Here is a 19475-nt window from a genome sequence, read left to right on the forward strand (position 1 = left end):
GAAAGGGTGGAGGGACTAAAGTTGTAACGAAGTTGCTCTGAATGACCAAATTGAAAAGCCCAGGCTTCTCTTTGTAAGCCAAAGTGATTAGTAGACTACCAGAACACGTTGACTTAATCCATGGCATTCTTTGAAAGACTCAAGACCACATAAATGTGCTGTCTGTCCTTTTAGCTAAAAATACCCCAACTTTATGGGTTTGTGTTGCCACCTCTTGCCCTTCTGTTTTCCAGGATTGTTAAACCAGTAGTGAATTATGTAGCAGAAAGAAAACTGAGAAATGGCTTGTTAAAACACCTTGAGAAAAAATTGAATGGTGTCTTTATTTGTTAAGCCACCAAGTTGTGTTAATCTTGTGATATTTTAGTATGGAAGTCATGCAAGCCCACAGTTGGAAAGTTAGATCATGTTGTCACAGCTGGATCAGTTATTTTTCTCCGTTTCTATTGCTGTGCTGTCCAGAAGATTTTCTGTGCTTTAGAGCAAGGCTAAGTCTCTAGCATCTTTGATTTAAGCCAGCAGAGGTACAGCCTGATTGTAGTGGGGAAACAAATGCTCCTCACCAATTTATTTTTAAATAAAAATAAATTTATAATAAAGTAAATAATAAATATATAATAAATAATAAATTTATAATAAAGTAAAGCAAGATTGCAGGGATATTAATTTGCAGTCTTGGTTTACTAAAGAATAGGAAACACAAGGGAAGAAGGTGAAACAATTGGAATGAGTGAATAACTTAACTGGAAATCTTACATGTATTTAATGTACCGCTGCCATTTGGATTATTTGGGGAGGGAAAAGAAAGTCTATAGGAAAATTACTTGGAACATCTGTGTGTCTATTCAGCACCTCATTTATAAACTTGTTTTCTGAACTCTTGTTCTAGGAGTGCTTTCTGCGAACCAACATCATGCCAGCCCCGTCTGCTAATAGCAGGAAAAGAAGGGTATGGCCAGGTTTCTTACGTGGCACCCGTGGTGTTGCACGCTTTGGAGAAGTTTTCTGTTCACACCCTGGACCTTTCTGTTCTGCTTACAAACGTTGCACCGCCAGAAGAAATCTGCGGACAGGTACCTTTTTTCTTTTTCTTCTCATCGGATTCACTGACTGTATGTAAAGGATCAATCGAGTTGCAAGTAAGGTGAGCAAAATTAATTGGTAATGGAGGTGGCCTTGTTTTAATGTGCTGGGATGTTTGCTTCTGTCTGAAAATCCCCTTTTCTTTTAGACAGCACCACAAACAATCTGGATGTTGTACATGTCCACATTTTCCATACCCAATTTTACAGTGAGGCTGTTTCTAGCAGCTCAGGAAGCTGGGCGGTGTTGCTAATAAACATCTCTTTGTGGAAAGAAATGCTGCTCATTTCACTGGGATCCAGAAAGTAGTTCTCATTGCCTCCTAGGACTGTGTGCTCCCAGTAGATGGCTCTGTATCAGACTGCATGTCGGCTACTTTTTGTAGCCTTCTTCTAGATTATATTAGTAAGGCAACCAAGGTTTGGGGCTTCTGTTTATTTTGTTTTCGCACGGACATACACAACTTGTGCTGTTGCAGTATGTGCACTAAAAGCATTAACATTCAGAAAACACTTCATTTGCACGGTGATGTGGTTTTAACTAGAAAAAATGACCAGATTTGGTGTTTTTACTTTTAGGCAGGAAATCCATTTTCTTGTTTGGCATCACTACCTTAAAATATTTTTACCTTTAGTGGAAACGTTTGAGAGTCATACAAGTAAGGACAGACATGTTACACGACTGAATACTGATGTGTCCCTTAAGAGGGACATTTCCTTTCTTTGTTATGCGATGATTGTGGCTGTGGCCATATAGCTACGGTGTCTAGCCACTGCCTGAATATATCCTTCCCATCTTCTGACTAGAGTTCTCCGAATACTGATAATCTGAAAGGGTGCACAGAGAAATTCCTTATGTGAAAGGATGCTTGCCACTCTGTTCACGTAGTTTCATTTCATGGGGCAGTCAGATGGCTATGTAGCTATGTATTAACAGGTTCTTGTACGTGTTTTAGTTTTCTTACGCAAGCTTTCCATTTCACTAGCTGATCCGAAATGCTCAGAAGACAGCACCAAGCACAATTTATGTCCCAGATATCCATTTATGGTGGGACAACGCTGGACCTGCCTTGAAACTTACTGTTCTAACTCTACTACGTAACATTCCAGCACTTTTGCCAGTTTTGCTGCTTGCTCCGTCTGATGTACGTCACTCAGATCTCCCAGAAGAGGTATTTGTCAATACTTTCCTTACTATTTCTTCAGTGTCTTGTAATTTATGAATGCTTTCAACATCAAACTGGTGTGCTTTCTTAAATGCATACTGTTTTACTCAGACACCCTAACAAATCACTTAAAATTTGCTTAGAGAAAAAGAATACTGTGAAAGCATCTGCTTAAGGTTTTTTCTGAGTCAAGCAAGTGACTTTCACCCCCTTCTCACACATGCAAATAATAAATTAATACAATAATTCTGGTGGCTACAAAGTGGTTCAGTCAAGAATATGAAGTGCTTGAAATGACAAGAGGATGTTTTTACTGAAGAGATTTCTTCTGACAGTCTGCCATTCCATGCTATGTTGGGTAAACTGCTAATAATGCAATTTAGTAGAGAATTGAAACACTTTGATTAAAAAAAAAATAAATAAATCAGTTTCTTTCTTCATAGAGGCCAAAGCTTTCCAAGCTGGAAAGCTGAGTTCCAATTTCTGCTAAAGTAACTTTGGAATTGAATTCTAGTTGTATTCCTAAATAAACTGTAGTAAAAGTACGTGCAGAACTTCATTGACTTCTGAGAGTTTACATTAAGGGAAGGTGCCCAAAACAGGACCACACTGTTCTCATTCTGATGATTTGGTCTCAGTCATTGGGGGAAGAGAACGGGTCTTACCTAAACGTGTTTATTATCAACTGCTTTGAAAGTGCTTGAGTTCGCACAGAAGTTTTTGTACAGGCTGTAAATTCCTTCTAAAATAAGTAGTGAAATTCCTCACCTACCTTTTAATACTAGAACTTGAAAATGGAGGAAGACGTAGAGGTACTAGCTACTTCAGACACCTTTTGGGAGAGAAATAAAAACTCAGCAAAAAGCCCTCACTTGTCTGCTGAAGTCTTTCTCTTCCCTCGATAGCCATAAAGGTTCTAAGTAAAGGCTGCAGCAAGGCAAGTAAATACAAAGGAGGCGCTGTTGGATGTGGTGAAAGCCATTACTTTACCAGTGTAGTGTACAATCCCTTCAGCGAGCTTTAATTCTACAGGTGATTCTTAAAGGTGATATTTGAATTTGCCGTGCCAGCCTGTGAAAATGTAGCGTTTTAAGGCCAGGATGATAACTTTTTTCAGTTTGTGTTCTTCAGGTTATTCTTAATTTGAAAAGGTACTCGTCTTTTTGGAATAGAAGATGAGTTTTTTGTGGCCTTAAATCTGAAATGTCTCTCCTCCTTCTGCTTTAGATGCAAAAATGATTTAATACGGAATTTGGAGAAGTGTGCAATATTGAGTTGCCTGGTAGGGCAGAGAGAGCAGCCTTTTTTTGAGGACCTAATTCTAAATGAAGTGGCTAAGCCTCCTGTAAAGAAAAGAGGTGAGGAGGATATGAGAAGTACATCTAAAACTTTCCTATCGAAGTTACTAGCTTGTTGGTCTTTGCTTTGGTGGTCATTTTCTGTCAGTAATTTGTCATATGCTTGTATTTGAGTACTGTAAATTGGCTAATTTTTCCTGATGAATTGAAGTTGATCGGACATTGGAAGTTGTGCCTGTAGCACCACCAGCTGAGCCTCAGAAGCCACAAGAGGAAGAAGTAAAGATGCTGGAGGAGGAAGAGAAGGATACCTTGCGTGACCTTAGAATTTTCTTGAGGGACGTTACTCACAGACTTGCCACTGACAGACGTTTCAGGGAATTTGCAAAGCCCGTTGACCCACAGAAGGTAAAGTAGTGCTGATCCGTGTGTGTCTGTAACTTCTCAGTGTTCGTACTTCTCAGCGTTTTGGGGAAGGTTCAACTTTGTTTTTAGGGCTGCACTGTTAGGATTTTGCAAGAAGCAGAGGCAGTGCTTTTACTTCTGCTGACTCTCAAATGTCTCTTATGGGATTATTCGCTGAAAGCCCTGGTTTCATTCTAAAAAGCCAGTCCAAATGCCAACACAGTTTGCTCGTGAAAAGGCTTTGATATGTAGGCGTGTCACAGCACTGAAAAGCACAGAGATCTTTCCTTATAATGACAAACAGTATTTACAGGACTACTTGAGTGAAGTCTGAAGCCCTTTCTTGGACTGTCAGTTCCTGTGGGAACAGGAATAGGAGCAGCAGTTTGTAAAAATAAGTTTTGAGATCCTGTTCTCTGTTTCATCTGGAACTCCTCAATAGGAATCAACCATAAGTGCAGTGTGTTTTCTTTTTCCTCCAACTGGCTGCTTAGATGCCTTTTTCTCCTTAATTTATGAGATAAGCCTAAACTAGGGGCGTATATTTCAAAGACAGGTGTAACTTGAATATACCTGGGGATCAGCAAAGTCGTCTTCATGTGGGCCTCCACTGGCTTTTCTTCCCCTTTTCTCCTAGGTTCTTGAGCTGTGAAAAATCTAGACAGATACATATGTCCTCATCTGAACTGGTCATTAGGCTCCTCTTCTGGTCTGAGGGAAGAAATGAGCACCTCAGGGCCCAGTTATCTCATTCTAAAGTAGATGCCTGCAATAGGTACTTCACAGGTGCAATTCATGCACCTTTTCCTCAATGTCGACAACAAAGAGAATGCCGGATGGCTTGCTCAGCTTTCACTGTTGTGATTTTCTGAAGCAAAGTGAAATGAATCTCCCACCCTCAGTGTTTCTTCTCTACCATGCACGTGCTTCTGACCTCCCTACTTCTTGTTGTCCTCTTGTGGCCGCTCTAATGAAAAATGAAAAAGCCCTTCCATTTTTGAGAAGCAAACTGGTTAATTTCAGCATCTTCTGATGCATCGCAAATGTTCAGAGTTTTTAGGAAGTCGTTTATTTAAAGTCTTCAGAATAATTTTGGTAGACAGTGTGCAAGGTTAAGAAAACCTCTGAATGCTTGTATTTGATCTGCAGGTACCTGACTATGCCACAAGGATTAAAGAGCCGATGGATCTTTCAACAGTTCTGACTCAAATTGACTCGCGCCAGTACCTCGCTGCAGGAGACTAGCTGAAGGACATCGATCTAATCTGTAACAATGCCTTAGAGTACTACCCGGATCAAAGATCTACAGGTGAGGATGTGCTTTTTAGCCCTAGTTTAAAAAATCTGTCGAACGTATAGATGGATAAATGCTGTGTGCGCACAATAGACTTCGGATGGATTAGATGATTTTGGACATCCACAGAGAACATCTCTTACCAAATTGTAAATATTTTATCATTTTGCTACTTGGGCATGGAATTGTGATATAAGTGTTCCCAAGGAACTTGTGCTTTTGTTTTAATTAACTTCGATGTTGTTATGCTGAAAATATTCACTGAGAGAACCTTTCGGAACCAACCTATGAAGAAAGCAATTTTTTTCTGTGATCAAAACAGTTTCATTGGTTGGTAGACAACAGTCAGTTAAAGTGTGTAAAATTTCAGATCGTCACAGCGCCTATGTTTTGGAAGGCATTGCATATTCAATGGTGAGGAACGAAACGGATACAGAGTTTGGACAACTTTGTGAACAAATTAAAGAATCTCGTGAGAAAAGAGGTACGTGCTTTAACGCTAAGGATTTGAAGACTTGTCTCTGCATTTGTAACTGAAAATGCACGACGAAGATCTTTGGTATCTATTCTTTCTTGCAAGGTCGCATCTCTGCAGCGTGTGCTCCATGCGACAACTCCAAGTCACCACAGCAGAACCCTGCTACTGAAGACGAGAAACCAGATGAAGAGAGTAATGAAAATGAGGAGATGCCAGCGGCACCTGTAGATGCCAGTACACCCATTTCTAATGGCAAGTTGCATTTTATTCAGCTGCACTTGTCGTTCATATCTTCTCCGTTCTTGAGGCGCAACAGGTGTCTCTGATGCCTGGCTCTTTATGGCAGAGGTATTTTGTTTTCAAATTGACTTCCAAATGGGAGAGAGAAATCCAGAGGTCATTCATTCAATATAGTGATGAATTAAAGTTCAAAGAAAGTTGGTTCATTTGATGTACTCTTACTGGAACTTCATTTTGTAAACAGAACGACCCCCCACTCAAGGATATCACAGCTTCCCTCCCGTACTAAAAATGATAGTGCTCACCCTTGTAGGAGCAGCAATGTGAAGAAGGTCGAGGGCAGTAAGAAGGGTTCGAAGCTTTGATATAACAAGCCTTACACTTTTTTTGACAGAGCTCCTAATAAGCATCTTTAGCAAGGTCTGGAGATGGGAGAAAAACTCAAACTAGATTTTAATTCTAGGATGTATAATGTCAAGCTTGACTGTTCCTCTGAACAGTCAATTGAATTCAATTTTTTTTAATTTAAATTAATTAGTTTATTTTTTTTAATTTAAATTCAATTGAATATAAAGTTTTTTTTTGTTGTTGTTGTTTTTCACGAAACACTAAGTTTATGTGAAAGGTTTTGCTGCAATATCTTTTTTCCAAGGATATTAAGCTTAAGTTATCCACAAGAAAACGGTGGGGAAAGGGAAGCTTTAGTTTTGAAAGCTTTTTTTTTTTTTTCTCTCCAGGTTTTTCTTGAGCACAGCAGCGTTTCAGTGTCTGCCTGCCATTAGTTGCCCCACTACCAAGTCAGGAGGGTCAATTAAACTTGCGTGAGGCAGAATTTCTTTATCTGAATCTACATGGTTCACATAAATATATTCTTGTTTCCTTCTTTCCCTAGGATTATTCTTCTCCCAGTATTGAATGTTTCAACGGACACCGTTTAAGATCAATGAGCAAAAGCATCCTGCGGTGTTCAGTCTCCAGCTTTGAAGAAAGTATGGCGATACTGAGGGGAAATGTCAAGAGAAGATGCTTTTCAAGGTACTGTATTTCTATATGTTCAATCTCTGTTCGATTTGTAGATTGAAAAGCAAGAGAGAAAGCATGTGCAGTGAGTTGTGGCCTGATAAACCTCCGGCTAAAATCAGCAGAGGCCTATGAGCATGCTGATGGCGTACCAGTGCCTTAAAACTAGAATCCCTCTTCTCGGTGAAAGTCTTCTGCTTTTCTAAAAAAAACATGTTTTTTTCCCCAACCCCTTTGAGGTGTTGTTGTGGTTTAACCCGGCCGGCAGCTAAACACCACACAGCCCTTCTGCAACCCTCCCACCTCCCTCTCTGGGATGGGGGAGAGAAACGGGACAGTGAAGCCCGCGAGTTGAGATAAAGACAGTTTATTAAGACAGGAAAATAATAATAATGATGGTGATGATGATAGTACTGCTACTAGTAATGTGTACAAAACAAGTGATGTACAATGCAGTTGCTCACTACCCGCTGACCAGTGCCCAGCGTAACCCCTAGCAGCCCGGCTGCCCCGCCCTATCCATGGTGCAGCGTGTTGCCATAAGGCATAGAATTCTTTGGCCAGTTGGGGTCGGCCATCCTGAGTCTGTCCCCTCGCAGCTGTTGCTGTGCGCCGATTCTGATCGCCAGTAGGACAGTGAGACACCGAAAGGTCCTTGGCTTGTTGTAAGTACTGCTCTGCAGCAATTGAAACATCGGGGTGGTATCAGCACTCTTCTAAACATCCTTTCACACATTCTAAGCCAAAACATAGCAACCTACCCGCTACTAGGAGGAGAACTAACGCTGTCCTAACTGAAACCAGGACATGTATCTTTTCCACTTGGGTGCTATTGCTCATAATTTTGAGAATTCAACATGAGCAAGCTAGGAAATGTGGGTACATACAGAACCGCGTGTATATGGCACGCAACAGACTTGGGATGTGGATCCTGCGTGAGGCCTACAGGCTTCTCTTTGTATACCATGGAGCACTGGCTTGTAAACATGGTGAAATTTCCCATCCTTGATGGGTCTAATACAACAAGTCTTTTCTCCCTTCTCTGCCGTGTCCTCTTTCTTAATGTAGGCAGTTGAGAAAGCCAAAATTGGAACGAAAAAAAGAATATAGCACAGGTAAGTGGCTGTAAGTCCCCGGGATACCTATTTGCGCAGGTTACTGAAGAGGATGGCACTTGGTCACTCCATGGCTTTCATTTGGCCCCAAAGCCTTCTGTAGTCAGCTGAATTCACTCCTCAGTGACTTTTCTGTGAAGAGAGGTAGGTGCAAATAGGAGATTTTATGAATTCCTTGGGGAGGGAGCAGTGTGAATTGCAGCTTGGTAGGCACAAAGCAAACTGTTCTAATTGTGCAAAGTAAATCGATACTTGGTAAGTTCAAACTCAGTTTTATAGCTGGCAAGCACAAAAGTAAACCTTAGCTGTGATCCTAGCAGCACAGCGGTGTAGCTCTTCCCTTCCCCTTGTCCTCTTGGCTCTTTTAATGACAGTGCAAGCAACCAACCTGTGCCAAAGGGTGCTGTATGGCAAACAATGGGCAGGCTTTTTTCTAAAAAGCACGAGTTTGAGTTATGTGGTGTTTGGGTGTTTCTCTTGAAACGATTCTTCCCTCCTTGAGCTGTTAGATCCTAATGCAGGAAATGGAAGTGCTGCATGCATAAACAGAGTAATCAAACATACACCTCTTAGGAAGAGGCTTGCAATGTCCTAGTGTTTGTTTTGAGCACTGTTAGATACAGTTTGACATGAATGGAGTGAAAACACCTTAGAGAAAGGTGTTGATTGTTCTCACTTTTCCAAGACAGAAATAAGTGGAGTAGATTTCCCTCCTGCATGGAACAAAAGTTGCACGTTTGTTTTTGTCTGGCTAGCTTTCAGTCTCTTTAAAAATTTCCCTACAGGTCCCAGTTTTAAGTAGACAGTTTAAACGTGCAGAGCGATAAAGAAGTGGAATGCAGTGGTTGTGACACCAACTTCTGACCTGAAATGTAAAGAAAACTCAATCCACTTCAGGGTGCCTTTTTTGTTTGTCTGTTTCCATTTTACAAGAGCAACGGTGAAATAAGGAGAATCCCATCTTCACTGTTTCAAAATCCTTTGTTTCTGCGTTTCAGTCACCAGAACATTGAGGAGTAGAGCTGGTGCAAAAACTGTGAGACGAGTCCACGGAGAAAACAGGGACTTGGAGCTGCGCCGCAGCTGTAGAGTCGGACACAGTCGGTACTCGACTACTAACTCGTCCATTCTATTTGACAAACTTATGACAAAGTAAGTCATCTTTTCTTGCAGACCTCTTAGAATGATCTTTCTTCGCAAGCCTTTGCACTATGGCATGATGTTGGCCTCGACTTGCTCTTTATTTTGACAGCAAAGAGGTATGGCTGCTCCTGGCATTTCCTTCCTGTTTACAGGGAGACAGCGTTACCTGGCTAGATAAACAGATTTTCTTGAAGGTGCTATTTCAGCATATAAGAATTGATTTAAAAAACAACCAACAACAACAACAAAAGTGCTTCATGGCTTACTAGTTTTGTAATCTCACATTTCTCCAGGAATACTTGATTTGCTGCATTTCACCATTACACTCGTCAGCGCCGCTGATTCTGGTTTATCACTATTTGCATTGCAAATCTCCTTGTCCAAAGCTTAAACTGATGTATGCACTGCTTGAAAACAAAACCTGAAGTTGCAGAGCAGAAGACTCAAGTCATTATGTTAGCCGCTGTGTAACCATACTGCTTTCCAAGCATAAGATGTCCAGCTTATTTTGTTTCTATGAAGAGTTTAAATGGCTCCCGTTAAGCAAAGATGTCCCCACACTGATACTTACTATTAAGCAAGGATTCCACCTCCTTTGGCTGAGGTCTGCTCCCTTACTCACATTGGAACATTCATCCAAGTAGCCTGCAATTCCACACTCTCGGGGGAAAGTCCATAGAATAGAAAAGGTTCCTCCAGTCTCTTCCTCAGCCTTTTTTTGAAGCATGCAATAAAGCAAAACATTCACAGGCTGCCCTTCCATGCAAAACAAGGCAAATTAGTAAGACAGGAGCCACAAAACTGATTGTCCTTTAAAGTTAAAATGAGATTTGAAATAGATCGAGTTAGCAAGTGTTGTAAGTCTGTAGCTAAGTCTGGTTTTGCCAATGCAGCACAATTCGCTATCACGTAGCCAGAGCTGCTTCTGTAGCTCCAAGAAGCAAAACTGCTTTGACAAAATACTGTGTCATCAAAGCATTCGTTGGCTCAGTAGGCACGGCTCAGGTTCAAGAAGTTTGTGAAAAAATGAGTACTAACAGAAGCAGCAGGGTCCAAAGAAACACTTTATGTCCCCACTGCGAAATGAGGGGCTTTACCTTGAGTGTTAGGCACACTGTCAATAGAAAAGCACTGTAACAGAATCTGCCACGGCAGTTTGCATGTTATTGAAAGACCATCAGAGTAGGACTGCAGCAAGATCATTGCGAAGTTACAAAAAAAACCATGTGGGGGTGGGAGTTTAGTTGCGTTCGATAACACAATCTTAGATAAAGATTTTGGTCTTAACGTAAAAGTAAGGATGTCTACTGATCTCTTCAACTCCAACAACTGAAGCCCAAGTCTGAAAAATCGCCTTTAAGAATGCAAAGAAAATATTTAACTCTTCTGTATGTTCATACTTTGCTATCAAGCAAAGGAATGAATGCTGATGCCTTAACTATGTAGGGCTGTAGCTTACAGAGAGACTACACCTTCCTGTTTTTTTCCCTTTAAAAACGTTAAATGTACGTGAAATTATTTGGGGGTGTTTTCACATGCAAAGCCTAATGCAGTGCATGCAAGCCCTGTCATCTTCTTCGTCTAGTAGTGTCGCGTTAAGGGGTGTAGCCGATTGACCGTCATGGGTCCCGTCGGATTCAGGGTGCTGAACTATCACGGTCACGGATTCACCAACAACGCAGTATGGCCTCGCTCTAGTCGCATTCAAGGAGAACTCTCACAGCTAGGAAGAATGCAATTAAGTGCAATTTGTTACGGCGACAGGTACACAGGTTCTTTGGATTGTCAGTGATAAATTCACTGTCTGCAAAAGCAAGCTAGCATGCATGAAATGCACAGGTACACAGCCTAGGTATTAAGACATTAAAAAGCATCAAAACTCTAGAGATTTCTAAGATTCCACAGAGACGCCTGGTATAAGCAAGCGTTCAGATCTTACCCCACGGCGTCCCAATGGAGTGGGGGTGGGGGAGTGAGAGGCTCAGCCTGTCGAGTGATGTCAGAAGGAATCCTTCCTGATAGTATCTTCCCTAACATCCCCTTTCTCTTAAACCAATTGGTATTATTTTCTATCTTTAAGGTGGAGCTTGAGTGACTCTAGTCGTGCATATCTTGGTTGTGCTTGGTAGAAATGATCTCACTTGCGTTTAAAGGTACAGACTCTGAGAAATTCCGAGGGCGTGCTCAGTGAGGGGTGGTTGCACCTTGGAGGCGGGGTGCTTTTGGAATGGAGGTGTGCTTATGATGCCTAGTCGCTTAAGGTGATTACTCCACAAGTAGTAACTTAGTGTTGATTTAACTACAGCATATCTAAAACATAAGAAGGATGTTAGTATGGAAGAAGCCGATGAAACCAGTCCTTAAATCTTACTACTTATTGTGCGTGAGCAGACTGGCGTGAGTTTTAGCTATACTGGCAAATATCAAACCACACCTGTGTCGTCCCAGAGCTGGGAAAAAAAAAAACAAAACAAGGAAATGTTGAAGCAAATAGGGAGGCGTGTAGCTTGTGCAGTCTTTTAGCTGAGAAAATAAAGAAGGAGAGAGACAGGTAGCCTTGAGCTAGCAGAAGCAAGGAAGAGAAGGGCTAAAAGGGAAAAAACAGGAAGGAGAACACCAGCTCCAGACTGACCTATAGTAACCTTTTTCTCATTAAGGGTCATTAGCACATTAAAAATCACACCTGTCAAAATGCTAATCTATGCTAATGTGGGATTCGGTGTGTGTCCCCCCTCTCCTGTTCCCCCTCCCCCCCGGTATTCCTCTGTAATGCACAAGCTCAGTGGAGATAAGTTAGGTGAGCTGTAATAACCAATCCAAAGGAGCCAAAGAGAGAGTTTTCACAAGTTTCCTGTGTATAAATGACGGTGATTCGAGTCAGAGGTGTGCTTGCTTTGCGAAAGATGGCCAAGTACCTGACTCTGCAGAGTTCTATAAGTAATTATATAATTAAAAGACCTTCGTGTGCATTCCGACTCTGGGTGCTTATTGGCGCGGTGCACTCTGCACGAACCTGCAGACAACATCTGTACTCGGTGTCATGCCTACAGACAACCCTCTGCTGTTTATTTATTCCTGCATATTTTTCTGTGCATTCAACACAACCCCTTTGGCACAACTAGTTAACCACGTAGCTGCCAGTCCACCACTCAGTTGCACTTGTGAAGAGGAAAAGCTATTTCCGTCTACTGGAGGAGCACATCCTCTAAATGCAAGCTTCACTCAGCTGGTCATTTACTGCAGGACAAGATTTGAAAAGTGTTGTTGAGTTCTGGGTTTCCTGCTTACAGGAAAAATTAAGTGCTAGATCGCCCTCTACTCCGCTTTGTCTGCTGCATTTAATGGAGATTAAACTGATTTCATTTGCTCCTCCGTTTATGGACAATGAGCTGAAGGAACAGGTACAGCACATTAGCCTGGAATGCCTTCCCTCCCAACCAAAGTAAACTGGAGCTGTAACTAACACAAGCAGAAGCAAGGCTTCCGTGTTTTCAGCTGAATAAAGTTCCAACAAAATCATCCTCTGGGATTTGAAGGTTACTTCACATGACATGCCAACGACTCTTTTCCCTCCATTGTAAAGCGGATCCCTGCTGTTAGTTGCTCTAGAAGCAAAGGAATCATCGGTTTGGTTACCAAATAGCCGCTTCTGCAAACGAGAAGTGTTGTGCTCTCTCTTCCCTTTGAATGACTCCACACTTCTCATCAGCTACTGGATTGCTGACCTAGAATCAGAGAACATCCCAAGGTGGAAAGGACTCCCAATAATCACCAAGTCCAACTCGTGGCTCCACACAGGACCACCCCAAAGTGAGACCCGATGTCTGAGAGCATTGTTCAACACTTGTTGACCTCCGTCAGGCTCGGTGCCATGAGCAGTGCCCTGGGCAGCTGTCTCAGTAGCCAGCCACCCCCTCAGCGCAGCGCCTGAGGCGCACGGGGCTCGGCGGGGCGGCCCGGGAGGGGAGGACGGCGGGGCGAAGTGGCAGCTCCCTCAGAGCCGTCTCCCCGCCGCCTCGGCCGCATGTCGTGGCTTTTTCGTGTCGGGGCTTTTTCATGTCGTGCCCTCGGTCTCTCGCCGTGGGTGAGATGCTGCTCCCCAGCGCGGACCCCTTGCGCGCGGGGCCTGCCCGCGGCGGCGGCGGGAGGGAAACCCCAACCCCAAAGCCCTCCCTGCAGGGAGAGCTCGGGGTGAGGGCCGATCCGGCACCGACAGTAAACACACGCCGGAGGAAACGCTCTGGTTTTAGCCATGAGCAGCGCGGCCAGGTTCACAAGGCGTCACGCTGGAGCTCCGAGTTCGGCGGCGTTCCGAGGCCGTTGTGGCGGTTGTGGAGACGGCCCCGGCTGAGGTGGCTGCTGCTGTCGCTGCTGTCCCCTCTGTCCCTGCTGTTGCCGCTGTTGCCGCTGTTCCCGGACCTTGGAGACCCCCGGCGGCTCCCTGTGCCAGGCCCTGTGGCCCCGGGGAGCTGCCCGCCGCCTCGTCGGCCAGCCCGGCGGCAATCCTGCCAGCACAGAATAGCCCACTGCGTTTCAGGGTAAAGTGACGATTAATTTCTATTTCCTGGCCTGGGTGCTGCTTTCTTCTTTAAGGAAGCTTCAAGGTTAAAGGTTCAACTCAGTTATGTCAGGGTTCAACTCCGTTTCGTGAAGGGGCTCTTGTACGAAAGCTTAAGCTGGGATTGACTCTCTGCTAAGCGGAGGCCAAACGTGGACCTACTGAGAAGCAGGTCCTAAGTGATAACATTTTCTAAAGAGACTGCTAAACACATCTGAAGAGTGCTGCTGCAGAACTCTGAATGGGGGGATAGCAACTGTCTTAAGTGATCTGGAATCTTGAATTTACTTTTCAATGGACAAGAGGTGTGTCTCTCAAGGCAAACAAAGAGAGGAGTAACACCCTCTCTTGTCACTCATGTCAACATAAATTTATGCTCAGAGCGTAGGTGTAGGAACAGCATCGGTATGTATATGGAACATCGGGAGAGGAAGCTCTATCGGTATTTACAGTTTTTCTACTACCTTGCCAGAGAGACGTCATCTCCAAATGAGAAATGGATGTATTTTGAAACAGTGGTGGTGGATTGGATTTCTTCTTTCTAGTGTTAATATTTGCTCTTGAATCGTACTTAATAGCTGGTAACACCTCAATCAGTTGTCAAAAATAAACTTAAAAATGTGTAAGGCTTATCTCATTGGTCAGTATAAAGATCAAGGTCTTCCCTTCCCTTCCCTTCCCTTCCCTTCCCTTCCCTTCCCTTCCCTTCCCTTCCCTTCCCTTCCCTTCCCTTCCCTTCCCTTCCCTTCCCTTCCCTTCCCTTCCCTTCCCTTCCCTTCCCTTCCCTTCCCTTCCCTTCCCTTCCCTTCCCTTCCCTTCCCTTCCCTTCCCTTCCCTTCCCTTCCCTTCCCTTCCCTTCCCTTCCCTTTTTTTCTTTTTTCCTTTCCTTTCCTTTCCTTTCCTTTCCTTTCCTTTCCTTTCCTTTCCTTTCCTTTCCTTTCCTTTCCTTTCCTTTCCTTTCCTTTCCTTTCCTTTCCTTTCCTTTCCTTTCCTTTCCTTTCCTTTCCTTTCCTTTCCTTTCCTTTCCTTTCCTTTCCTTTCCTTTCCTTTCTTTCCCCGCAGTATTGTTTTTCTGTTCTCCTTCTCACTGCAGTCTTGATTTTGTTCTTGTCCCTTAAGTATGTTTCCAATGTGTTGCTGAAACATTTTCCCTTTCAATCCTAAAAAAGGAGCTGTCACTGGTGAAGATCGGAGCTTATCCCTGAGCCCAGGAGCTGTCACCTTATTCTTCCAGTCGGACAAGGACGACTTCATTTCTCATGTAAATGCATTTGTCAGGTTTGCGTATTGTTTTTTCAGGAATGGAAAGTGTGTATAGAATGGATTTAAAATCAATTTTAAATGTAAAACGTCAAGGCAAAAAAGTTCTAATTACAACCTCTGCACACAATTTGCCAGCTGTGGGACTAGGAGTTTTCTTATTTACTGTGTTTTGTTTAACGTGTCTGAAGTTTAATGGACAGCAATCAAGGCGTGCTAGAAATCTGAAAGCACTTTATGCTTTGTTCTCTCCGTCATTTTGGTATAACAAACTAGCTTATGTTTTAAACCCTCCATGAGGTTAGTGGTTTCCCTAAAGGTAACAAGTCCCTGTGTGCTACAGTAAGACAGTAACAAAACATGAAGTATAGAAGTTCATCCTGTCATTATTCAGCTTCTGCCTATGGACACACAACTACGCTTATTTAAAGCAGTATCACCTTGAAACCTAATCAGCATTTTAAAAAGGACTTTGTAGCAGTTATTGGCTTTTGTCCTGGAGGGCTGAGGTTTGTTTTGTTTTGTTTTACATTCAGCATTTCCGTTTCTAGCTTACATTCCCCTGTTGTTTTGCATGAGGAAAGCGTGCAACTTTAGAAAGGAGAACGGAAAGAGCTGCTTTTTAGTCTAACTTTTCAGTTTGTCGTAGGAGTTTTAAATGTGGTAGGAGTAAAACACCAGAAGTACTGCTGCCAAAGTTATATTCAAACTCGTCTTTCTTGGAGAAGCAGAAGAAGCCCAGGGAGAAATGAATTTGCAAATATGCTCTTCATGCTCTCCTTTCCGAAGATTTCTCTGAGATATAGCCCATCCTCTGTGGGTTTTGAGGTATATGGTTCCCAGGAGTGAAAAGGAGGGCCAAACATCTCTCCTCTTGGATCTCAGCATGCCAGGGCTTTGGTGTACTGCCACTTACAGCTCCGCTTTTTCACCTGGAAAAAGCGACCGCATGATGTAGACTGAGGAGCCCTCACAGATTAACTTGCTATCACCAAGTGACGCCCATGAAAGGTGTATTTAAAAGCTAGGCTCATTATAGAATCACAACAAACCCCTCATGACTGGTGCAGTAGACAGTGAGGTAGAGGGCGAGCCCTGGAAAGACAGAAGAAAAGTAGCAGTGAGTTCTGGGTACCTTTGTGCAGACGAAACAGAAAAACGCAGGCAGTGAAGTAATAGTGTTCCGTTACTAATGCCAGCAATAGATAATTGCAACAATTATCTATTAGATCATAGGTACTAATTAACAGATAATTGCGCAACTCCGGAAATCAATAAATAACTGATTCCCCTCAGAGAATGTCTTCTACATTTTTATATTAAAAAGACTCCAGAGTTGTAATGGATTAAAATCCTACGGAAGGGAAAGAAATGGCATCAGCCACTAGTTCTGCAGAAGCGAAAAGTAATACTGATAGAGTTTAGATGGAAATTTTCACTTTGTGTGTTTAGTTTGGGGATTCTTTTTAAATCATTCATACCAGCGATTTAGTTCTTAAGGCTGTTTCTTTGAGATTAAGTGACAGGACTTCTGTTACTCCTTTCTTCTTGGAGTGCTTCTTGATAGTCTTACGTCAACCAGAACTTCTGTCTCTGTCGCAGATGTGAACAATGACCGTAGCTAAGAAGCCCAAATCTTCAAAGCCTAAAAAGCCCTCTTCAAGGCGGTCTGGCAAATCCAAGAAACCAAGTCCTAAAATACTGATGTCACGCACCGCCAACTGGGGCCGGATAGTGCCTGCAGAAGATTCAAGCCAAGTCTCTGTGGCCCAAGGACGTGGAGGTGCTATTTACTGTAGGTCATCTGAAAAATCTAAGGCTTTTGCCCCAAGAGATCTAAGTAAGTGTGCGTTTTATCCTGCCTCCATTGTCTTCAAAGCAAAAGTAGAAAATGCAGTTCTTACTTGTTGCACTGATAGAGAAGGGGACTACTGTGAAGAAAGACTTGAAAAGCGAATCCCCTAAGGCAACTGAAGTGACTGATGTTACAGAAATTAATTTTGATATATTTACAGTCAACAGAGAAATACGGGGAGCTTTTTGTAATGCACAGATTCCTCCATGTCTTTTCTGTTTTGCAGAGAAAAGTGTTTGATTGTTGCTATTCACAGCTTCCATTTTTCACAGGTTTTTTGAAGGATAACATTGCTCAGGAAAAAATCTGGTATCTGTAGGGGTACCGTCATTCCTAGTTCCTAGTTTTTACGTTTTTACCGTATAATTTCAAGTCTAAGTTTGTGGTTTAAGTTATAATAAGGAAAAAAACAGTAGTTGAGTTAATCAGGTTAAAGATTATAGATGGAGAGGAACTTGGCGTTAGGTGCTACAAACAGAATGGCAGTTAGCCTTGCCTTAGAAGAATTAAAATGGTTGACTAAAATTGTTTTTTTTTTTTTTTTTCCCCAAAACATTGTGTTGACCAGCCAATTTGAATTTGGTGGTATTAAAGCTGTCTGCAATAAGTTTTTCTGGTTTGGATTGTAGCTAGCTCCTCTAGGTGCTCCTGCAGAATAGTATTTTTTTAAATACCTTTCTTCGAAACAAACAAACAAGATCTCTTTTTAAATTTAACTTTCTTGCAGTCGTTAATGATGGAATTGCTCCGCCACAGAGCATTCTTTTTCCACCTGAGAAGATTTGTATGGATTGGCGAGAAACACAAAGTGTTGGAGTTGGCCTGTACAATCTTGGCAACACATGTTTTCTTAATGCTACTCTACAGTGTTTGACCTACACACCCCCACTTGCCAATTACATGCTTTCTCTTGAGCACAGCCAGTCATGTGAGTACTTTCTAACAGTATTTTGAATCTGTTGGATAGCTCTGAAGGTGAAAGAACAGCAGTGATTCTGTGAGATAAGCTTATTTGCCTGATTTTACCTGTAGCAGCTGGCTTTGAGCACTGTATTAGCAGTGGGCTCCGAATAGCATATGGAGTGCAATTAATGCACCATGTTTTATTTATTTAGTTAGTTATTTGTTTGTTTGTTTGTTTGTTTGTTTATTAAAGGATTATTTATTGCTTCATGGGAATAATGAAGTGCATTGGACAGTAATGCATTTGGTAGTAATTTTAGAGAGTAATACATTTTGCAGCCTGTGGAGTTCACATTCCTGTCAGCCTTTACAACTGCGACTTTGCAGTAGTCTTTTAGATTTCTCATCACAACATGCATTTGAATACAGGCTTAGTGGATATTTTTCTTCTGTCAAGTTGTGTGAAATGAAATGTTACAAGACTGTTGGGACATTGGCATCTTGGGAGAATAGAATGTAGCAAGGAGAGTGGATATTGTATCTATAGTTTAAATTGTACTTAGATGTTTGTAGTTCTGGATATTTCGCTGGACTGGGATGCTTTGTTCTTTCACTCTTCAGGTCGTGAACAAGATTTTTGCATGATGTGCACGATGGAGACTCACATTAACCAGGCCCTGCGTTGCACTGTTGATGCCATCGAGCCTACGCATGTTATCAGTAATCTCAGTCGTAAGTGGCTTCAGATGTGTTTCTTTTCGATAGCTTGTAATCTTCAAATAATTATTTGATGTGTCTAAGTGGTTTTAACACTCCAATGAAGAGAGATTTTAGAAATACAAGAATGATTTCATTTTTAAATGAGGTCAATACTATCATCTTCTTATTTAGGAATAGGACAACATTTCCGTTTTGGCAGTCAAGAAGACGCACACGAGTTCTTGCGCTATACTGTTGATGCTATGCAGGAAGCGTGCTTGAACGGAAGCACCGAGTAAGCATAAACAAGTTCACTTTCATACATTCTCTAGCACCTTCTAGTCCTTTATTTACTCTCAGAAATGATCTCTAGCACCTTTTAGTGCCTTATTTACTATCAGCAACGAAAGTCTACATCATCCTTGGTTTTCATCAAACTCTTTGAAGAGTTAACTCTGTGCCTTAAATCTTCTGAGGTCTGATTATAATTTATTTCCAGATTGGACAGATCTTCTCAAGCTACCACCATCATTCATCAAATATTTGGAGGATTTCTAAGATCGAGAGGTACTTGAAAAAATATTCCTGTCCTTAGAACTGATCTGTGTCTTTTGTCGGTAGTAAAGCAGTCTGTAGTTTGTCTAAAGTAGTATCTGTCAACAACTTGAATTTGGACAGTTAGTCTCCTTCACATAATGTTAAGCATTTATATTTTGCTTCCAGTGAAGTGCTTGAATTGCAAAGCAGTTTCGGATACGTATGAGGCATTTCTTGATATCACTTTGGATATAAAGGTAAGATGTTTTCTAAATATAATTCATGATGTTTAAGTACATGCATAACTTTCTAAATTAAACTTGTTTAACTTAAAAAACCAAACCACATATAATGTTAAAACGTAAGAGCTTGGTGGTGCTAAGGAAGTGGATTGGACTTTGTCCTTCCGTGGAACCCATGTA

General features: G+C 42.1%; 2 protein-coding genes across 2 annotated transcripts in view; both read left to right on the top strand.

Moving 5' to 3' along the window:
• Positions 1-19475, top strand: part of LOC311428688 (ATPase family AAA domain-containing protein 2-like) — a gene marked incomplete at its 3' end in the record, with an annotated part of 45576 nt that overhangs the window by 5603 nt on the left and 20498 nt on the right. The gene's annotated exons all lie outside the window — the stretch shown is intronic.
• LOC311428690 (ATPase family AAA domain-containing protein 2-like) lies at positions 5619-18542 on the top strand. Its single transcript, XM_084540022.1, has 9 exons — positions 5619-5729; positions 5826-5975; positions 6856-6998; positions 8052-8098; positions 9097-9250; positions 14969-15060; positions 16662-16899; positions 17642-17842; positions 18439-18542. The coding sequence occupies exons 2-6, from the start codon at positions 5952-5954 to the stop codon at positions 14982-14984; spliced, it is 384 nt and encodes a 127-aa protein (XP_084396148.1). The 5' UTR covers positions 5619-5729; positions 5826-5951; the 3' UTR covers positions 14985-15060; positions 16662-16899; positions 17642-17842; positions 18439-18542.

Source organism: Aythya ferina, assembly GCF_964211825.1.
Source record: "Aythya ferina genome assembly, contig: HAP1_SCAFFOLD_115, whole genome shotgun sequence".
NCBI classification, from domain to species: domain Eukaryota; kingdom Metazoa; phylum Chordata; class Aves; order Anseriformes; family Anatidae; genus Aythya; species Aythya ferina.